The sequence below is a fragment of the Homalodisca vitripennis genome, chromosome 6 (genome assembly GCF_021130785.1).
Source record: "Homalodisca vitripennis isolate AUS2020 chromosome 6, UT_GWSS_2.1, whole genome shotgun sequence".
Lineage (NCBI taxonomy): Eukaryota > Metazoa > Arthropoda > Insecta > Hemiptera > Cicadellidae > Homalodisca > Homalodisca vitripennis.
Window position 1 is genome coordinate 1,228,569 of NC_060212.1, and position 23,571 is coordinate 1,252,139.

The 23,571-nt window shown below is 31.1% G+C and overlaps 1 protein-coding gene across 1 annotated transcript in view; it reads right to left on the reverse strand.

Annotated features, from left to right (window-relative positions):
* LOC124365130 (extensin-like) overlaps window positions 1–19,662 on the reverse strand; it is a 60,775-nt gene extending 41,113 nt beyond the window's left edge. The window contains exons 1-2 of the mRNA XM_046821081.1: window positions 19,621–19,662; window positions 18,273–18,404 (exon numbers count right to left, since the gene is read on the reverse strand). Coding sequence (XP_046677037.1) covers window positions 18,273–18,404; window positions 19,621–19,662 — 174 coding nt within the window. The remainder of the gene's footprint in view (window positions 1–18,272; window positions 18,405–19,620) is intronic.
* Between the last annotated feature and the right edge of the window lie 3,909 nt (window positions 19,663–23,571).

Genomic DNA, 23,571 nt, shown 5'->3' on the forward strand with positions numbered 1-23,571 from the left:
TAACAAAAATAAATAAAAAGATTTTTTTTGGGAAGTTATCAGGGCATAGCTTGTGTGTGGGGAAACGATCATCGGTCTGCACTAAACTAATTACACTAAAAAGTCTTAAATTAAAATAAGGAAATGGTTTAACACTATTAACAAATGTTCATAAAACAAATTACATAGAAAAATTAACCCTCTAAGAAATTATACAAGACCAGTTCATGAAATACCTGAATACATTGAGCGAATATAAAAACTAAAAAAAATCTGAAATTATACATATTGTAATTAGAAACTGAAGTGTATGTTATGTAGAAAATGAACATACACAAGTAAAAAAACACAAACACACACACATAAAACACACAAACACAACTCACTTAAAATGCACACATGCATGCACCACACGTCCTTCTCTGCATTAGAAAGCGTACACAACCTCACCACACACTCGGAATAACATTGAATGTATTACAAAATCAAATTACATAAATTAAATACGTTAATAGTACAGCATACCTAGGTGTAGATGGAGGAGAAATACTGACAAAACCCATCACGCCCGCCATCTGCAATCCATTTATTGATTATTTTGTTCTATGTAATATTATTACAAACAATAAAAAAGTATGGATATTATGATCATTTATATAATTTTCCAGCTATATTTTTCATTTACTGAAAAAATCGTGTAGTTATCATATATATTGCTTTTTGAGTAATAATTGGACTCAAACACATATATCATTCAAAAATTTTAATATCCTGCAATTAGTATTAGACTAAATGTATTTATTTTCTAATTACATAAGAATCTTTACAGGTCTACACTTAATAACGACTGAATATTTTTCCAAACACTCATGGTTTTAAAACGACTCTTTTGTTTAGTTCCTACCATTGGATGTTCATATCATGACAAAATGTTTATTTTATATAGGCAATGTAATAGAAAAGCCAGGATAGTCCTAGTTTTTAGAACAAAAAGTGTAAATTAAATTCTATTATACATTGGTTGACATCGAATACCTTCTAACTGAGTCGTTATGACGTATTAATTATTTCCACAGAGCTTATGAACATTTGTCTTTTAGGAAACGTAGAATTTGTATATGTTATGTATATTAGTTCCTTACATTTTTGTTTAATTGTATTTTTATTGCATATTATGTATTTATTTTTAACCATCATGGAATTAATTTATTTAGGCACTAGGAGTTATTCAAATAACAAATAAATAAAGATAGGTACAAATCCTCACAAATATATTCTACGTTCCTAAAGATTTACTACAATTCTTCTCCAAGTGAATTTATTAATTACTAGAGCTGAAAGACGAATACAGTTATTGGAGTGCTAAATAGTTATGGGAGTCGAGGTGGAAACATGAAGGGTATCAATTTTCAGTAGAAGAGAAGAGTGAATATTTACCGATCGAATGATGTGTATCTCGGTGTCTTATAACCGACACATTGTTTTACCCTTCTCCCACGAACTTTTTACAATATTCCTGATTTTACTTAGTTTTCTAATAATGATGTGGTAACATTTCTTAGATATTCTACGGTTAAAATTATTTGCATTACATTCAAAAGAAATATTTTTATATAACTGCTACAATAAATTTATAATCCTACATAAACCAATTGTGGTTTTTATAACTGATTTACCTCAGTAGTTGACTCTTACTGTAATGTTAACTGTAACTTATTTATAACCACGTCTCATTAAAAAGCATAATAGCGGCTTACTAACTTACATTATAATAGTAGGCTAAGGATTAGTGGATCTTCATGCACAAATTATTATCATATTGCCAAGCCTTTTTTATACTTTGCATTGTTTCCATATGATGTCATACAGTCCAACTTTAAGACACCATTCATCGTACAAAATCTAAAAATTAAATTTGGTACTGCTTAAATAATAAAGAAAATTGAACAATTTTGTGACAATACTACTGGTTCTCATAGTATTCATTACATGTAGATTTCATTATCTACAAGTTTTTTTATATTGCACCTGAATTTTTGTTTATTTGCTTAAAAATACATTGTTTGGAAATTTTTATAATGGTGTTTTGAAATTGACTCATGAAGCGGTCTTAAAAATCATTCATACATTCAGGTGGCCATTTATATCCACTGACCTTTTTGTTTGATTTTATAAACATACTTTTAATCCGTAATATATTTAACTTATAATTCAAATTTAATCACGTAGTTACCTGAAATTGTAACTTGCCTTTCAAAACGTTTTATAGTGAAATCAAATAATATTTAATCTTACATAAAGTCTCCTCACTAATTTATACTACCATATTAGGAAAGAAACAATCTCATATAATCTAAACTAAATAAATGTGAAAGTTATAAATATTTAAAGGAGTAATTTAGTAAAAAATTTAGTAAGCAAATCATATAGTGCTTGTTCTTTCTAACTATATTACTGCATACTCGGTTGTAGAGAATAGAACAACCAAGGTTTATTACTTATTCATTACTGTTTATGTAGTCAGAGGAATGGTTTTACCTCCCTACAGAACTAGAATGCTTCATTCAAAGTTGAATATTTTACTTATATAACAGGCAATTAAGTTGTTGAAATAAGAAAAACTACCCATAAAATATTAACTCATTTATAATAGGTATTTGAAAGAAAAAAAACCTCATTGTATAATGTACTAATTTCAAAGAATAAGATATACGTTATAATATTTTAAAAAATTTACGATTATCTTAGAAAAGGAGGTATTGTTTTAGGGTTGACTACTGGACAAATACGAGAAAAATCCAAGAAGACTATTACAAAATAAAACTAAAAAATCCAAGATATATGATGTAGTAAGTGAATGAAGAAGTAATTAGAAATATTATACTGCTATTCAGTATTAATCCTAGGTTCAAAAATTTATATTGCAATATTTTTATCAGAAAGGGCCGAAGACACCTCAGTCGGAATGTGTCACCTTCTAAGCCTAGTGCAGAGTAACAAGGTACTGCAGAGTGATTCAGTATCCATAAGTAACATAAGGGTTCGTTAGTGGATCTACAAATTATTATGCCCTAGTTGGAGGTCGCTGACTTACAAGGAAAGATACAGGTTTATAATAGTTAATAAGGTGTCTAACGTTAAAATATTGTAGTGTATCCTTTTTCCAGGTGGTGAGAGAATATGAACATGTCCCAGTTCATGTTACTCATAATAGGAGTAACAATATTTTTCATGTTTACCAGGTCTGTGTGCCTAATGGCACCACGTTGAGGATTTGAGTTTCTAGATTATTAATGTTTTAGGACAGAATATTGCGGTCCAGATAATATATTTATAATAATCAGTAAGGTAAAAGTGCTAGATACTGTGTCGCTGGTGGCATAGTTTATGGCCTTATGGATGAAAACTAGACGGGATAGAGATGAATTATTTTTTAAATTACCGTTATTTACCTCTGTGCATGTGACCGATTTTTTTATGTGAAGGTACAGAATATTGAAAATTCCTTTGTTTAATCCAGCAGCAAGCACTAAATAATATGTATATTGAAAGCATGCAACATCAGTAAATGTTATGTATTAAATATGAAAACATCGTAAAATTTGGAATTACTACATTTTATACTATCTTTGTACAACAATATTTAAAAACTGGCTGACGTAAAATGAAGTTTTAAATATTTTATTGCTAGTCACATATGGTGTTCAATCTTGTATATTATAATGAATGACACATGATACACGAAAGTAAATTATGTACAAAATGTTTATTATTTTTTTAAATAAAAAATCAGATATAAATTGCTTTTTTAGTGCTTTATTAAAATATATAATAAACAATAAAACATACGTTTAATTACTTGAATTGCCATTGCGTTTAGAGACCTTCGAATACAGTTTTTTCGTTTAAACGATATTCTCTTATGTTCACACAAATGTAATGGGAGACCTTAGTACAACTTGCTGAAAACAATTACTGTAACAACTTTTATATTAGTATATTCTATAAAATACAACAGTGCGTTTACATTTACTTTGCAAATAAATTTCACAGCCTTGATATTACTCTGACACGCAAAGTAAATCACAATTAATTGTGAGCTTTATTTACTTTGTTTCTTTAAATTTATATTCTAGCAGTATTAGTTATATTTTGTATCTATTCGTCGCAAATAGAATAAAATATTTATTAGTTTTTTATTTAGTTCTTCAGGCATTACAGCAAAAAAACGTAACTGAAGGACGTATACATATAAAATGTTTAGTTAGGGTTAAAAACTCGAATCAGTGCAATTTACTTTTGTAATGTGTTATTAATTAGAATCACAGCCAGGATCAAGTTCTGTAACTCCTTGTCCCAAGTTGTGAACACGTGCGGAACCAGCAAACTCAGCACAGCAAAGTAGAAATGACGTCACGCACATGTTACTACACTGTCTTTAATTTATTTACTACAGCGGTCTCCTGTGGCGTATTGGGCTAACTTTGCGGTATAGAACTTTCTCTGGCATCTCCGACCTATAGAATATTGAAAGTAGTTATCTATTAATGAGAGCTAATCCACTGCCATGTCATTTTATTGGATAAGCGTTAGTAAAGCTTATCACTCGACGGGGTGGCAATATATTAATTCTCCCTGTCTTGGTCGGCATAATAGCTCGGAAACAAAGTGACATATAGACTTGAAAATTTCCATGTTTAATTTCTATATAGGAAGCACCAGGTTCTATTAATGTTTGCCATTTTATGGTATTTTGTGTAATATAACACTCTTCAATGGTATCATGGAAAGCAATGACATTAATTAATTAATTATAAAAAGAAAAACTTTGTATAAAACTGAGTAGAATCATATGATATTGTTTCACGTGAAGTAGTAATACATATATTCTGACTATCCATAACATATAAATATATCTCGAGAAATATTTCGTCCATAGAAATAAAACTCTCTGACATCAAGTGTTTCAAACTTATTAGGGTAAAAATACGAGTAGATATTTTAAACTTTTTTACATTTATTCCGACTCCCAATTTTTATTCTAAACTCGAGAATGCTTTTAGGTTTTTAACGTTACCTATGCGCAATAAATTCCTACGTTACTGTGTACTGTCTGAGTTCTAATTAATGTGTATAGCTTTAAGATATGTAATTGAATGTTCATTGATAGAGCATGATGAAAAGTGAACAAAAGCGGTAAAATAATAATGGTTTTCTCCTCATGGACGTTGTTCTCACTTCAGGCCAGGCACACGGGGTGGTACGACTGGCTCTGATTGTGAGGATTCAACTAGAGCAATTTCTGAAGTACTTTAACTAACGGTTTACAAATGGGCAATCGACATAACCTCTGCACTTTGTTGAGCCATTGACCGCCTACGGGCTAGATCATATCGAGCAATCCTACGATTAATGTATAACATCTACCTTACCGTATAATAAAGTGAAACATATTCGTTTGACTATAAAATTGAACTTAACTTCAACTGACGCAATTCGGGATATCTTTCGCAACTGTACATTCACTGAAACGACGCAAAGACTTTTACAGAAACGTATTATAAGGCACCTACCTACATCAATGGTTCTTATGCCATTCGATTAATTTAACTCAGTGATAAATTATATGGAAGTAGCACAAAAAAGCGCGTTACAAAGACAACTTTACCTTCGTAAGGCTTTACAGAATATCAGCTATACTGTATAAACACTGTTTGTTGTGGTTGTTAATATTAGTGAATACATGATGTATTATTGACTTTTAAATCAGCTCTGGTAGGCCCAAACTTAATCTGTTACACTCTGTATCACAGAGTTTGACTGCTTTATATTATAAATAATAAAAATATTAAAACAATACTACCCACTTTAAAAATTGATAAATCAACCAAAATGTAAGCATGTGGCAAAATAAAGTTAATTAAAAGAAAAAAAAACATTAAATCTGATGTAAGTGTGTATTTTAAAAAGAAGTTTTATTCAGTGAAGTTCTACCTGGATCTTCTAATGTTTCTAGGAATAGTTATTCATTTTGCTTAAGTCAACTTGTTAAGTAAACGAACATGGACCTTGTTAGGTAACGAAGTCATCTATGGGCAATTACTCCAACGTTTTACAGTCTCCGAGCTCGTTATTATCTGGTATTAGCTTACGTGCATCCACTACGGGGTGTTTGAAGATTGCTTTAGAAACAGTACTAATAAAATGTTACCAATATTACTATTAGTTTTTTGTTTTCAAACTCAAAACATGATGACGTTTTGTTATATGACATTCTTAAATTGATAGTGGTTTGTTAATGTTATGCAAATTTTATAATAACATATACACATAATATTTCTTGTATCCACAGTTCATAATACGAATATTGATTTAATTACTTTAAAATGGTTTGAAAATTTGACAATCTCTTCAGACGAACATGTCTTTAGATTTCAGGAGTCAAATTTGGGACAAAGATTTCAGATGCTGCACGCAAGAGGAAATTGAACTGGAGATAAACTCAACATTCGCATTGAACAAACCCTCCCCACCATAACTGCGTTAATAATATTTTAAGATATTTTCATTTCCCAAAAAATTTTCGTGATATTTTTGAGATTTAGTAGGGTAAAAATAAATGTGCATCATATTAAATATTATGAATTAATTTTAATTTGCTAACTATTGATTCAGTACTTGTAACACATTCTTTATATCAATGCGTATTGAATACTGTTCTTGTATTTTTTTATATTAAATCTTTTATAATGGGAAATAAAAATACCTTCTCATAGATCGGACTTTTAGAATTTTCTCTCACACCACAAGTAAAAGTTACAATAAGATTAAAATCAATCACGCTTAATTTGATGGTGACATTTTCCCAAACAACCTTGATAGCCATTATAGAAAATGGTCACTGAAGAAATGTCAGTTCACACGTTAAAAGTTAAAAAGAGTTTAAAAAGGTACATATTTGTCAATTTTTTAAACTATAATTAAAATAACCGCAAAAACAGGAAAAACAAACAGCTCCCAACCACATCATTAATATTGCCTGTGGAGTTAAATCGGGAATTCCTGATTTCAGAGTAGTGAGTAAGTATGAGGTTGCAACCGTGGGAGAAGTGTCCAATTTTTTTAACCAAGTTGTTATGGTTACATCAGTTACAGTAAGTTTCGTACAGTGCAATCCTAGATCTAATGAGTCTAATCACTGGTCTTACTGATTTATTTGTAAGTAACCAGTTTTTCTTTAAAGTAATTGACACTGAATTCTGAGATTCGTAAAGGAAAGAGTTTAATAAAGAGCATCAGATGACATAAATCCATGCATCCTAGACTATCACAACAACTCAGTTGTGATTGAAAACTACTAATCACTGTATATTTAAACTAAGTTTTAAATGTTATTATTTTGTCTCTTATAAACTTTGAATGTACGGTTATTTCATTTGAGATTATGTACTAAAAGAAAATATAACTCTTGATATGTGGACTTTGCATCGACATTTTACTGTGCTATTCTAAAAAGGCTAAGGAGAATGAAAGTTATGAATTGTTTCATTTATAAACCTTTAAACGTGTAAACTGTTTAGCATAATTCTTTTTTTATAAAATTTTAATTATAAACATTTTATTTAAGAGAAAAACGTATACTTGATATAAAGGACGTCGTTAAGGAACGAAAGTTTTTCTGTATAAGTTAACTAAAAATAAATAATAGGAATATTCTAAATATATAAACTAAAATAATACAAGTATAATAAAATTAGAGCTGGTGAAATATTGAAACGAGCAGGGCTAAAATATTTACCAACGCGCGGGGACAGATGTGAAATGTCAAAGTAATAAATGAAAGCCATGGCCATCCAAAGTCTCTCGCGTTTAGTGGATTGGGTGTTGTTGTGTTCTACATCCGATATATTTTTTTAATTTAATTTTTAATTTTATACAAAAATTACTTTATCCACTGACAACTTCTTAGGTACTAAATTCTAAATGGCATTATAAACATTTACGAATCCAGTATTTACATAAATTATTTATAGTTGCAAATGAGATGTAGATTTTTAGAATGTGCAAATAAATACAATTTACTGAATAATATATTGGACTTAGACATGTTTCTTTCTTGCCTTATTTAAAATGTAAAACAAACCCTTACTCGCAGTCTCAAGGACTTGCAGCATATGAACATCTTGGTAAAAACACAAGAGCATCATTACATAACTGTTCCAGAACAGTATAACTCTCTATAATTGAAATAATTAACATCATTAGTAATCAATTAGCAATGGCATATCACTGGGCTATGCGATAACCCTATGAATCATGAACCACCATGCATACATACACTTCCGAACAAGTACATTTGTCATTATTATCACAATGTATGATATCGTTGTAATGATAAATTTCCAAAAATAAACCTTTATCATCATTATGGCAGTTTTATGATTATAATTTTGGAATGATCATTTTAGTATTAAAACATTATTGGTATTTTAAACATAGTGAGTCATTTTCTACAGTAAAATTGGAGTAGAAGACTATAATATAACTAACCATATATTAAACTATCATTTAAACTTCTGTTTCAAGAAGATAATTAAGTTTAGAATATTAATACAGTGAAATCCAGATGTGTACAAATGGAATACCTTATACAGGAATATTGCTGTGTGTAATATATCCATGCATAATAATTAGTTCATGAATAATTGGTGTAGTATCAAGATAATGATCAACATAGTAAATATAGTATAACTTTAACTATTAGCAACAAGTGAAAAATGCAAATTTCAGACATTTGACTTTAATAATAAAAAAGGAAGGCTCCTATAGTACCCTCTATAGTTTTACAACTGTATTAATGTTTTGCAATTAGCTCTTTGAGAATACTGAGAATAAAACTAATACATAATAAACTTTGTTGTCAGCAGATATTTAAATTCCGAATTATATATTTATAAAAATTTAATGAAATCCTAGTTGGTTTGACGAGATTTTGTATTGTATTAAAAGTAAATCTTACAAAAGATAGGCCACTAATAATAATTATATCTACCCTTAACTAACAACACCGACGATCCTCATTATACTCTGGGGATTTTACAGGATGGGTTTCCACAGAACTGTTGAAGGTAGCAGCATGGCCTGTTTGGGTCTTCGCCTTCAAAAAGCCAAAGTATGTCCGTTTTCAGGATTTTCTTTGAGAGGAGAAACGTGGTAATTGCACGTAAATGTAAACCTGATTAAAAGCTCCTACAATGAAATGATTCATATGAAGAAATATTGTATACTGCAGACAGTACATACACAGGGTATGGTGAGCACGGAAACAGGCTGGTGATTGAATTATACCGAAATAATTTTGGAATTGCAGCAGAGAGAAATATTGTACACTGCAGACAGTACATACACAGGGTACGGTAAACATTCAAACGGAACAGTAATTGTATTGTCCCGAAATAATTTTCGACTTGCCGCAGGGAGCAATATTGTACACTGCAGACAGTACATACACAGGGTACGGTGAACACTCAAACGGAACAGTAATTGCATTGTCAACAAAGAATTTTTGAATTGCCGCAGGGAGCAATATTGTACACTGCAGACAGTACATACACAGGGTACGGTGAACACTCAAACGGAACAGTAATTGCATTGTCAACAAAGAATTTTTGAATTGCCGCAGGGAGCAATATTGTACACTGCAGACAGTACATACACAGGGTACGGTAAACACTCAAACGGAACAGTAATTGCATTGTCCTGATATAATTTTCGACTTGTCACAGGAAGAAATATTGTACACTGCAGACAGTACATACACAGGGTACGGTGAGCAAGCAAACAGGCCAGTAATTGCATTGTCAAGAAAGAATTTTCGACTTACCGCAGGAAAAAATATTGTACACTGCAGACAGTACATACACAGGACAAGGTGAACACGCAAACAGGCTGGTGATTGAATTGTACCGAAATAATTTCAGAATTGCTGCAGGAAGAAATTGTTACAATGCAGAAAATACATACATAGGGTACGGTGAACAATCAAACAGGCCAGTGATTGCACTGTACCGAAACAATTTTAGAATTGCTGCAGGAAGAAATTGTTACACTGCAGAAAATACATACATAGGGTACGGTGAACAATCAAACAGGCCAGTGATTGCACTGTACCGAAATAATTTTAGAATTGCCGCAGGAAGAAATATATTACATTGCAGAGAATACATACACAGGGTACGGTGAAAACTCAAACAGGCCGGTGATTGCACTGTACCGAAATAATTTTAGAATTGCCGCAGGAAGAAATATATTACATTGCAGAGAATACATACACAGGGTACGGTGAAAACTCAAACAGGCCGGTGATTGCACTGTACCGAAATAATTTTAGAATTGCCGCAGGAAGAAATATATTACATTGCAGAGAATACATACACAGGGTACGGTGAAAACTCAAACAGGCCGGTGATTGCACTGTACCGAAATAATTTTAGAATTGCCGCAGGAGGAAATATGTTACACTACAGAGAACACATACACAGGGCACGGTGAACACGTAATCAGGCCGGTAATTCCATTGTCTGGAGTACAATTTTATATTTTCAATACATGAAATCACTTATTTTTAGAATAAGACCGAGTTTATAACATAATTTTTGAAGCACCGAAATATTTTTGGATATACAAATTACGTTAGATTAAAATTCTTGATTTTTAATGGTTTACAACTCTAAGATTTTACATGTATTTTGAGTAGTATTAAGTAATTAATTATAAGAGTTACCAATTTACTTAAATTTATACCTACAATATATTTAAGATATTTGTCTCCGTGCCATTTACACTCTTCTTGATGTTAGTGTTTTATTTTATTTTTGACGTGACAACGTCTTAAATTAGGTTGCGGCTCGGAGTCACTCATGAAAAAGTGTAACGCCCGGTAACGTTACGATGCCCGTCCAGTGGGTCCGCCGCACGGGATCCGCACGGGATAAAGCAGATAACTGTGGGTCCGCCGCACGGGATAAAGCAGATAACTATGTTTATTCGTGAAAATGTGGAGTGCTTAGATTCGTCATTTACAACAACTACAACAATAAAGGTAAATAATTGTACACTGATATTTCATTATCGTAAACTATGATTGATTGATTAATTGTTAGATTGACACAAAAGTTGAGAAACTGAGTTTATAGGTTATGTCATACTATTGACAAATGTTGATAGTGTTAAGTAAATTATTAGTTTAAATCACTCTGCAATCAATCGTAATTCAGTCGATTGAGAAGAAACAGCGCGTATTGCTAGTCAAACATTTAAAATAACAAATTATAACCTCTAACCTGTCATAACCGTGCGACCAAACAAACGAACTAAACCGACCAATCACCACGCGCGGAGTTAGAATTTAACTGTGTTTAGCAAGAATTTCAAATTCCAATTTTAGTAAATGTTTTATTCAACTTTAACATTTACAATAACAAATTTTAATTAATTTCAAATTATGTACAATGTTTTAGTAAACGAAATATATTTCTATAGTTAAAATTTGTGCAATTCTTATTTTCATTCAATTCCTTGCTCCTATTGTGCAATTTAATAATATTCATATCAATAAATATTCTACCGAGAAAAAGACGTTGTCACGTAAAATCTTCGCCCGTAAAACCGACTTTACAGGCAACCATAATTTTTTTTTTATATTTAGTGTGCAACATAATTTGTCCAAGTAACTCATTCAATATGTAAGAAGACGGGTGAAAACGGTTGATTTATATTCGACAAGTGCCTGGACTTATTGCCATTCCAGAGAGGCTTTGCAATGTCTCCGTGATTTAAATTGTTTGCAGAAATAAGATGGGAGGTACGTTTGTAAATAAATAGAAATAATTAAAAAGTTTACTAAAGCTTCTCTAAAAGAATTATTTGAAAACATGTTAAATGTATATAACATACATTTTATATAAGAATATATATACATAATATGCACATATATATTATCAAAACAGGAAAATTTTATTGTATTCATTTAGCTTATATTTTTCTCGTTGCAAGTTTTAACCATAGCTTTTAAAAAAATCTTAATGCATCAACTAAACTAAACCAATGGCACAGTATAGCGGGTAAAACCGTTATCACAAGATAACCGGATCAAGCAACGTCGAGCGTAGGTGCTTCTTATATGTGTGACCACTGAGCGATCCTGTCCTTGCAAGCAGCCCGTCTGCCCGGCCGTTGGTGGCGGTTTGGAAGTCACCTTTAAGACTTTGGTCCCCAGTGTTTTAGAGGGCTTCTCAGCCCTAACTTCGCCTGGTTAAATAAGACATATTTCCTGTACTTTAAACAAAACATGTTGGAAATTATGAATTAGAAGAAACTGAATGTGGAATAGTTATATGACTTACCTGGTGTACGCTGTCTTGATTATTTTGGACCGAAGTTAAATAATAAATTCTTTCTTTTTTCTAAACTATTTTCAAAATCGTTTATATACCATAATATGTGGAGTAACATGCCTTTAAATATATTATTCGGGAAATGTAAAAGAAATATATAGAGTGTCCCGTAATTCCGAGTACACTGGTAGATTACAATGCTCAGGTAAAGACCAACACATTTCGACATATGAGTTTGGTTCTCATGTGGTCAGATCCCCATATATCTGACTGTGTGTCTTTTTATAAAATCATTAAATCCCAAAATATTTACGTGAAATGTTTCAAGTAACAAGGCCCGTTACTTAAAAACCTATATGCAATATTATTTTTAAATCTTAAAATAATTGGCCATTAAATGTTTGTAGTTTTGAATATTTTAAAAACATGCAATTTTACTAAATAACTACAGTAATAATCTTTTCAGTTATAGATCACAAAGCAAATAATTACTTGATATTTATTTCAATAAAGCAATAAATAACATATTTACTTTGGCTATACATTGTCTAATTAAAGTTATTAAAAATGATATAATAATATTTTATAGGGGTGGCTTTATTATGATAAATATTAGACGAAAATTTTATTGGTTTTAATATATTGTTTTTTCGTTTTGACAATAAACACATGCAAAAAGACAGATGGGAAATCAAGCACCGGAAATTAAACTTATTTATTTCATTTGCATATGGGAAATACAACGAAATTTTGATTTTTACTATGCATAAGTTAATAGAGGTCCTGTGAGGAGTAAAATTTGTCTTCTTAAAATATTTGTAGAATACTTTTTCAGTTTGAGTGCATAATCTCGAATTTTGTTTTTGTATGTGGAGGTCACTACGTTGCTTGACTTTGCTTTTAAATTTTGAGATCCCTGATTGATACTTTAAATGTTGGTCTTTACAATGGAACAATTCTTAAGGCACCAAATGTTATAAATTGACGGCACGGCTATAGGGAGCACTAAGACTACTCTATGTGCAGTAAGAGGTCACGTAGCAAATATAAAAACTGTAACAAACAAAGCTATGTGGCACGGCCTTCAGAACTAACTAGATTAATACCCAGGACATCAGCACACCATATCTGTATAAACTACTTATCTACTAATACAATAAAAGCTACAAATCCTAAGCGAAGCACGCTTAAGGTAGTTGTGTCAATAAACATCAGTTGTTCAAATTCATTTATATCAACAACGCGAAATTTCAGATATTTAAGATGCATATAAGAGTAGAAAACGAGTAGAACGACAATTTATTTTACAGTAAAATTAAATAAATAAAAATGAAAATTATATGATATAATGAAACTAAAGCTACATTAAAGTACAGTTTCAGCCATTTTCTACGTTTTCCAAGACTTAGAGTCAAAATTCTTGAAAATAAATCAAGGGACTGGAATATCTTTTAGGGGTCTTTAAGTATCAATGAATAATGTGTTCTGTCAATAAAACTCTTATTACTACAGTATCCCAGTTGTTCAGCTGGAAACTCTATCCGAAGTAATGGGTAACTGCTGATATATACTAAACATATTTTGTAGGGTGGAAAACATAAAAGCCGTGATATTCCAGTTAAAATAAGGAAACTGCATTTATTAAAATGTAATTTTTATATAGCGTGTATAAGCTACAAATTTTTACAAAAGTGATTCTTCGTTGTTCATTACTTATTCTTATTGTACGAGTTTATAAAATACATTGATGAAACGTGCCCCCAGGAGGCCAATAAAGTTGAAACAACAGCTGAGTAGTTTTGCCAGATATACAATGTTATCCCTCATGGTTTTATATGCACAGAGTTACATTCTATACGAGGGTTAATCAGCAGAGCAAGTTCAGCCAGTTTACAGTCTCAGCATTGCTTTAACCTAATTTTGCTGAAAGATGTACTCGAGAGGTCGCATGATTTTGTGTTCTCTTCATCTCGTAGAAGATTAAGACTAAGTTGGTGGATTACACTATTTAAATGTAATAGTTTTACAAGATATAATAATCCTTCTACATAGTAAAATACACGTCCTCCTACAATCCAATTACTCGCGTATTAGCGTCTTAAAAAATCAACGTTTAAAAATGTAATAGTTTACATTATTTTTATTTTACTAAATATATACCCCCTACGGGTTTAATTAGTTTTATTAATGTTTTGAGATTTAGCCTAAGCGGTTTCACGTCCATGGCAAAAGTGTAGATTTAAACATATATTGTATAGATCTTGTGCTTCATTAAAGCTTGTGTTTATAACACGCATCGCTTTCATTGACTATATTATACAAGACGCCCTATTACGTTTACCACAGAGAGGTGATTTGTGACAGGAAGGATGTGACAATACAAGCAAGGGGAGGACTGCCCTGGTGCTGCGGACATTGAAATATTGTACGGCTAATTAATGGCATCTTTCCAGAAATGCTAGAATTGGTACTGTGCCTAAAATTTTAGCTTTGTAAAATAAGTTTTATCTGTTTTGTGAATGGGAAATGTTTGGTTTATACATTCAATAAGTGTCCACCTTGTGGTTATAAGTTTTTAATTTCTGAGAAACGCGTAGATTTTTATAAAACTAAGGTTTCTGCTTAGATGGAAAATAATTATGCTATTATATTGAATGCTGATTTTATTTTAAAAGTGCAGTGAAACCCAAAATAATGAAACTAAAATATGAAAGTTCCTTATAATATTATACCTAAAAAAATTTACTGTACAGAAAATCTACCAAGTTTGAATTTATACACAACTTGATTATTTCTACGGCATTTAGGAACTAAAATCTTTTACCTACAAACACGTAATTTTTGCATTATTTTACGAAAATTTGCTGTTTTAAATGGATAATGATTTTAAGAACTCAAGAGAAATATTAGTATGAAATTAATAACTGTTTTAAAGATTTTTCTTCACTTTCTTAATTGAAACGCAGTATTCATCACAACAATCTATTGTAAAATTATTAAGTAGAACTTTCTTGGCAAATGGAAGGTTATAATAACTATAAATTTATTTTTGTCTGACGTTAAAAGACAAATTTAATAACTTGTGTGTTTTATAACTAGTAAGAAAAAGAGGATGATTACACAGTATCGATAAATGAGTCTGTACCATTTATGTTAGAGTCTGCAAAACCAGATTTTTATTAGATAGATCAAGGAAAGGATTGTCCAAGACAATAATAGGTAATCGGTCTGTCACGTGAGTCAAACAAACAATTTAAAAGTTACATCAATGTGTAAACTATGTAAGACGATGAAAAATGAAAATGATTCTTCAAGTGTGTGGTCGTGTCAATGACACAAACTAATGGTCAGTTAAATCTATGGATGAATTATTCAAAATAAAACCTTATTGTAGGTTAGTAGTCAGGTTAGCCAAAACAATATTGGTCAATGAGATCAATAGACGTATCATTCAAGACTATGGAAGGATATTACGCGACTGGTCGAGCGGTGATTCGGTCTACGGCGCCGGACATTGGCTCTGACTTTGTGATAGCTAAGGTTTGAATCCTGACTATGACCTTTGAACTTATTATAAAACATTGTCAACTTTGTAATATACCTATTATATTTTTTGTTTCTCGTAGTTACTCACACAGGCCATTAATTCATTAGCACAGTATGAATAAGGTTAAAAAGAAGATTGGCCTTTGTCTTAAAATATTTTATCTCGATCGGTAATAAGAATGATATTTCTTTAATGACTAATCACATATTTTAATTTGTTACTGTATCTTTTTATTATTACTAAAATAAAATATATATTAATTTATTTTCATTGCAATAACTTTTGTAGTTTTACAATGTTGTGCGCTTTATTTTTAAATAATAATAATGTAGAATATGCATGCTTTTCTTAAATTTTTATACATAATATCATTTTTTTCTCATAAATCCTAATACCTTTCATAATACTAATATTTAGTAAAACATATTTTATGTTCACATTGATGAATGAAGTTCCTTGTTCACATTAACAGATTATCAGTTACAAAATTTCTTGTTTTTTATTATTAATAACAGTTAAACTTTTTTTTATTTTAGGCAGTTTTTTAACTTATTCGTATAGGAGATACAGTATACTACACTTAAGAAATATACGTTTTAACGTGTTTTAAGAAGCAAGTACTGATTAACTTCAAATCTAATAAAAAGCTAATAATATTATTGCGAAATGAGATTGTATTGTTAATGTGGCCACGAATAATAACATAACCTTTGAGTTTAAAATATATCGCCAAGTCAGGTCTAATGGGGCAGCTTTATGTGTTTAACCATTGCAGATAAAGCATTAAAACTTTACACATCAATGCTACAGATGAACACACACGTTTAGATTGAAAATCTAAATCTTCATTATATGACGTGACGGCCTTCACGGAGTGAGAAAGCCCCCTTAATTAAGAGATATGTCCAGTAGTAGTTCTAATTAAAGAACTCCTTTAGGAGAGTCCAATGGCATAAATTCAACCTAATCCGAATTAAAATTTATATTGTTCATTGTTTGCAATATCGACTGTCAAATTTGTACTAATGTAAGAGTACAAAGTTAGTTGTCAAAACGTTAACTAATATACAGAATTTGTACTTTAGTTTACCAAGTGTTTTTGAGCACTTACAAAGTTTCCTCTACTGAACTCTGAAGTCTTAAACAGTTATATTACTTAGAGTCTAGGAGGTATTTTGAATTATAAGTTTGTAATTAGTAACGAAAAAGTTTTCAACAGTACATAAAATTGTTCTCTTAATTTTCCTTCCACTATTACAACATTACAACATTAACAATCACATAAGATCTATCAGCATACACATTTTGTTACTGGAAAGCTGAATATCAACTATTGCATTAAATATGAAATATCACATCAGTTTAACAGTCCTATGCATTGGAATCGTCAACCCGTTGTACGTAGTGAATATGAAGTATGGAATCTATGACTCACGGTTGATGACTATAAATTCGTTATATTTAATACATCTTCAACTGATCAAAATAATTCTAGAGACCAATTAAATTATATTAAATTTTAATCAATCATATTTAATTCAACAATTAGTAATTGATAAAGTCGTAATCTAAGGTGTTAACTGTGACTTCTGCTAAAGTTGAATTCAATTTAATGTTGTATGCAAGTCGTCTTTTACCTCATGTCTTTAGGATTCCTCACCTACTTGTATGTAACTAATTTTCATCACAAGCTAAATCAACGGAAGTATAACAACAAAATTTGTGCGTACGAATGCCTCTAGAGTGAGCCAACCCACGGGTGTGGTTGCATCGATGTTCACCTTTCCATTTATGTCGAAATTTTGGAATCCCTATTACTAATTGGTACTTAGACTTCAATAATTGGCCAACTTTATGAATTGGACGAAATGTCAAACGCCGTAGTATGATGATGAATGATTTGATTTAGCGACTATTTATTAGAAGCGCCGTTTCTTTAACACAAACATTATATTATTAGAAGTTTTATTGGTCTCTAGGATTATTTTGATCAGTTGAAGATGTATTAAATATAACGAATTTATAGTCATCAACCGTCCATACTTCATAGAGTCATAGATTCCATACTTCATATTCACTACGTACAACGGGTTGACGATTCCAATGCATAGGACTGTTAAACTGATGTGATATTTCATATTTAATGCATATGACGCATGGGAACCTTCCACATTTCAATTCCACTGCATGATCGGATTGACATATATTCCTATTTAAATTCCAATGGATGAGCGGATTGATAGATTCGATATTTCAATTCCAATGGATGAGCCAATTTCAATTCAATGGGCAATGCATTTATTGCCCGGGTCTTCCCGATGATGCGGAGCACACATTCTTCCGCTGCCCACATTGGGAAAGGCCCCGCCTTGAGGCAACACGTACTCTGGGTGTTTTTTCGGTGGACTCTGTATGCCCAGAGATGCTGGAGGGTCACGACAACTGGAACTGTGTGTCTCATTTTGTCCAGGGTATTCTCTGCGCTAAAAAGATTGATCTAGACCTAAATGCGGTTTAGACCTTTGACTTTCTGATGGCTGGATAGGCGCGACCCCTGAGGGCTTAGGTCAAATGATTCATATGATTCACCCCGATCAGATTATAAAAGCAGCAACTCAACTTGACAGTGCAATAATTCAGCACTATAGGAATATTAACGAGATGAAAACAACAAAGTGACGGCAAGTTGGTAGAAGTCCACTCATACATGGACATAATACTCACCTCTACAGGTCTGTAAATGATGGAGGAAATTTGTTGTGTTACAAACACAACTCTCCTCCTTGTCTACGAAGAGACAGCTGACCGCACACCTTGACATAAGTCTGATGTGTTGACGGCTCCACTGAAATTCCTCGCGGACATAAAATTGTCTGCCTTGATTTTTGTTTTGTATGCATCAGACAAGGAACTGTTTGTATGCATATTTTAATTGGAATCAGATACGTTCGAAGTAAACTTCTACATGCTTTGTTTAAACTCTAACTATATGTTTCAAGATCTAACTCATCTCAAGTTAAGTATATATTGGCTTATCTTAAATTCTGTAGCTAGAGTATCTTAACTGTTGATCAGGAGATAATATATAGTAAAAAATAAATGTATACAGCTTAATATATATTAGATATATCGTGCCGACATATAGAAGAGAACTTTTTTAAATATCCCTGATTCTGACTTTTTAAGAATTTTTGTATCTAAAAGATGATCTTTACTTTATATAAATTGTTACTTTTGTTATGATATGATCGTTTATAGTATATAATAGTTTATCTTAAACAGTATTGTATGGCTAGTATAATTAGCATAACTAATGCATTTTAAAATGTATTAGTTTATTTACACTGACCAACGTAATGAGATGCTTATAATTCTAATCCAACATTTTCTTTGTTTTAGTTAAACCTGTATTGTTTCTTAAAAATATTTGCTGTGAAGAAAAGTCATGTAGATTATTTAACATTATTTTTAATAAAATATTTAAAAATTTAGTAATTTATGAAATAAAGAGAGACATAAAAACAAACCCGGAGGACAAAATGTTAAGTCTGAGAGATTGGAATGAATAAAAAAGGGAAAACAATTACGTCTGGAGATGGAGAGTGGAAATACAGGTTAAACATGAGATAGAAAGGCTGCAGTTAATAGATGCCCCAATGTTGATATATTTTCTTGCTCGCTTAATCCTTGGGGGAGTACTTTCGGCTCGTACATGACTTCCAGGGCTGCAGTGGGATCCATGGCCACTGGATATGCTCGCCAGTTTATTTAATTGACATATATATGCTTGTCCTAAAATATATCCACCGAAATCAAATAGTATTCTAAATAATAAACTAAATCCTATTCCAACTGTACATAAAAAATAGTATACACTTATCATTGTTGTCGATATAATATAACACGATAATAATAAACAAATATGTATATACATTATATATATATATATATATATATATATATAAAATGTTGTTTTTTATATATATATATATAATGTTGTTTATATATATATTAAATCTTGCAAGGTGCATTTAGATTTTTCCTACATTTTACAATCGTAAAGTTGTATACTAATTGGTCAGTACATATTCTGGACGATCTGAGTATTAAGCCGGATCACCCAGTGGAGTAAATAGTTTATACAGTCAATTTATAATTGTAACTATTAAATTTGTCCATACACTTGGACATCACTAAGTGTAATAAGTGTAAAAGTGTAGTTATACTTGCGGTGTTTACTAGCAACTTAGCGTAACTAGCCTGGGAAATATTCGAAAACAAACTGTATCGTCTTAGTTATAGATTTTAGATTTTCATCATTTTCTACTGTGCACATACCATTTTTGAGTAGTTAGTAAATTGTTTCAAAGAGCAAACTAGCCAAAATGGAAGCGAATGTAATTGCTGGAGAGTAATGCAGCAATATATTACATTCGCGATCCAGCATTCTGGCTAAACTGTAGAAGGGATTTATCAGTCGTTATTAGATCTCAGATAAAGCATAGATCATTCCGAACTCATATAGTAACAGCTTACCATTACTTTAATAAAGGTTTACTTTTCTAATAATACTCATTTCAATATATACGAGATATAGTTATATTAGTATCTGTTAGAATTGTCTACCACAACTTAGATTAGGAACGCTGATGGATTTCCTAAAGAGGGAAAATCATCCTAGTTCAATAAACAGCTAATAAGTATTATTTGGTTCTTATTCCATTACACAACGATACTTAGTTTTCAACGAACATAGGATGTAGCCTAAAGCATAAAGAATACTTCCTTAAAAATAGGACTACATAAATAACGTATAGGAGAATGTTTCACTTAAGTCAACCTTTTCTTTGAGATTGCACGAATTCAAAATATACCTTGTTACATCAAAAAATTACGTTAAATATGGTAGACATACGAGGGAAATCTGGGTTATGAAAGTCTGCTCTTCAACTTCACCTCTTGTATTAATAAAAGTGTAGTTTGTGGAATATACAAAATTATTTTAACATTTTGAAACTGTATTATTTGATATTTTATATCAGCTTCAATGTAAATGAACTAATACAACAGTGTATCAGGGTACCCGACTGAACGTAACGTGTGATCCAGTGCCCAGACAGATTTACAGCTGGACTACCCTCTGACCTTTGACTGCATAGTCAATAGGTTTATTTCTTAGACCGAGAGGAATCCAAGAACCTAATTTCGAACATGTAAAAGATTTCCGTGAAGAGTTATCGCTTATACAGACAGACACTCAGAGACTGCCATTTAACCCTAAATTAATAAGGTTCTTCCATAGACTAAGAGGAACCTCTGTACGAAGTTTTATGTTTCTGGGACCTTCATCAAGAGTTATCTTATAGACGCTATGAGAGACGGATAACCATACGATTTACGTAAGACGAAATCTGTACCTTATTATTTATTGTATATAATACGCCAGTACGGGCTTGTCCTACAAACTGCAACTTGATACCCAAAGTATGGTTTTACACCAAAACGTTTATTATTAAGATTTATGTACTGCAGAGTTCGTTTGGAAATATCCATAAAAGTTAGTAACAAAAATTGTAACCTTTGTAGTTAGAAAACCATGGCCTTGAAGGTATAGTTAGACGTTTTATGACTGGGACAAACAAGGTGATTAATTACGGTATTACAATTGCGCATTGTTGTTTTTTTTTTTTACTGAGTCGCGGTGTTACATTATTCACTGACCATTACCACTTTGGGAATAGCACAATTATTTCATGGGTCAATGTTCTTTTACTTGAACAGTTTTTCAGTGTAGTAAGAAAAATGTATTGTTAAGGCAGTTATTTACTATTAGTACTACTCTAGTCAGTTGCAAGTATTGAAAATGCTTTTTACAAACCATACCAGCGTTAAAATTTCAAATATTTTTACTTATTTATGTTTGTTTACTTTGTGATTAAAACATCACAGAATAAGGCATAAAATTTTTTACCTTTTTATGGCTTACAAATAAAATTATAAGAGGAATAGTCTAGACGTTGGGTAATGAATGTTAAATTAATTAAAGCTACTGCAGCAACAATATTAATGTTATACCGCCTGCGGAACTGAATACGCCTATGTCAGATAACAATAGATATTACTCCTTTGATCAGAAGAAGGAATTTGAAAAAACCCCCTAATTAAGGAACGACCTTTGTCACATGAAATTTAATATTTCCTATACTGTCACTTTTGTAAAGGGTTTAAGAAATTCTGTATTCTTATCGGACTGTCCAGCCATAACTAGTTTGGTTTAATCGAACTTACTGTGTGGCCAAAGTAGACCATTCAAAACACTCATTCACCATGAGTTTGGAGGAAACACATTATCTCTTAATGGTGTTAGGTCTTAAACTAAATTGCTGCAGTAAGTAAATTTTAAAGGAAAGGTGTGAAATATTAGCACTCACAACAAATTTTGCCATATATATATGAAATATTATCACCTACTGACTCTTGAATCACTATTATTTGGTAAATAAATGTGATACAATTCCTATGTAAGGACATGCACTCGTGCAGGTACACGATAAACTCAGAAATAAATAATCACTATACAGATGGGTAACCAGATCTTAAAGTACTCCAGATACTTGATTCCCAAATCGATTTTAATTGCTTTACTTAAATTTATTGAAGTTTTGAAATAAACTTTTAAAATTTATCTTATTGAATTAATTTTTTGTATTATACTTGGTTAGGACGTGTATATATAGCTTATTAATACATCGAATATGTATTTTATATAATATATTTTTATATATCGACTTAATTGATATATGTACGGCTTTGTGTCATGAAAAACAGTTTTTAGTATTCAAGCACATTGTATATTTAAAAATAATAATAATTTATAGTAAATATTTTAGAATCTAATTAAATCTATATTTTTAATTAAAACATATTGAAGAGTTTTTTAATTATTTGCAATCCAAATATTTTCGTAGCATCAAGTCAAACTTTAAAACATATTTTATGTAACTCGAATAACACAAATAAGAACAATGTTTTATTATAATGCTCAAAAAGGTAAATAGACTAAAGACGTGAATAGGTTAAGTACTTATACGTATGTTGTGGGTAAAAAGATCATTGACACTGAATACACAACGGAATAAAGTCCAGAGTTTGCAGGACGCAAACAATTTGTGCGAAGTAGTCCCTCGATACAAAAATACTTCCCATATACTGTCAAAGTGTCTATAACCAGTCTCAAGAGACTTTTCCTTTCTTTTCGCAAGAGATAAAAATATGATTAGACTTTAAAATTGGTTTTGATACATTGCCTCTAATATATTGTCAGTTTAATTTTCTCTCGCTCTTGGTAAAAGAAATTTTTTATTTTATCACCGTTAATAATAAATAACTTTGTTCCAACAATAAACACACCTTTATTTTGAAGCAATACTAAAACATCAAGAACTATGAAAATTTAATTTTAATGATATAAAATCCTTGAAATAGGGGTGGTAAATTAAAGAATGCTATATCGATGACGGGGCAAAACAGTAAGAATTATTGATGTTTTCGCTTTATTTAACACAAGAGAAATATTTCACTGAATGTAGTTATCATTCCATTGTCAACGATCGGTTTGTATACGTATTTTTTGTTTTGTCTTATTTTCAA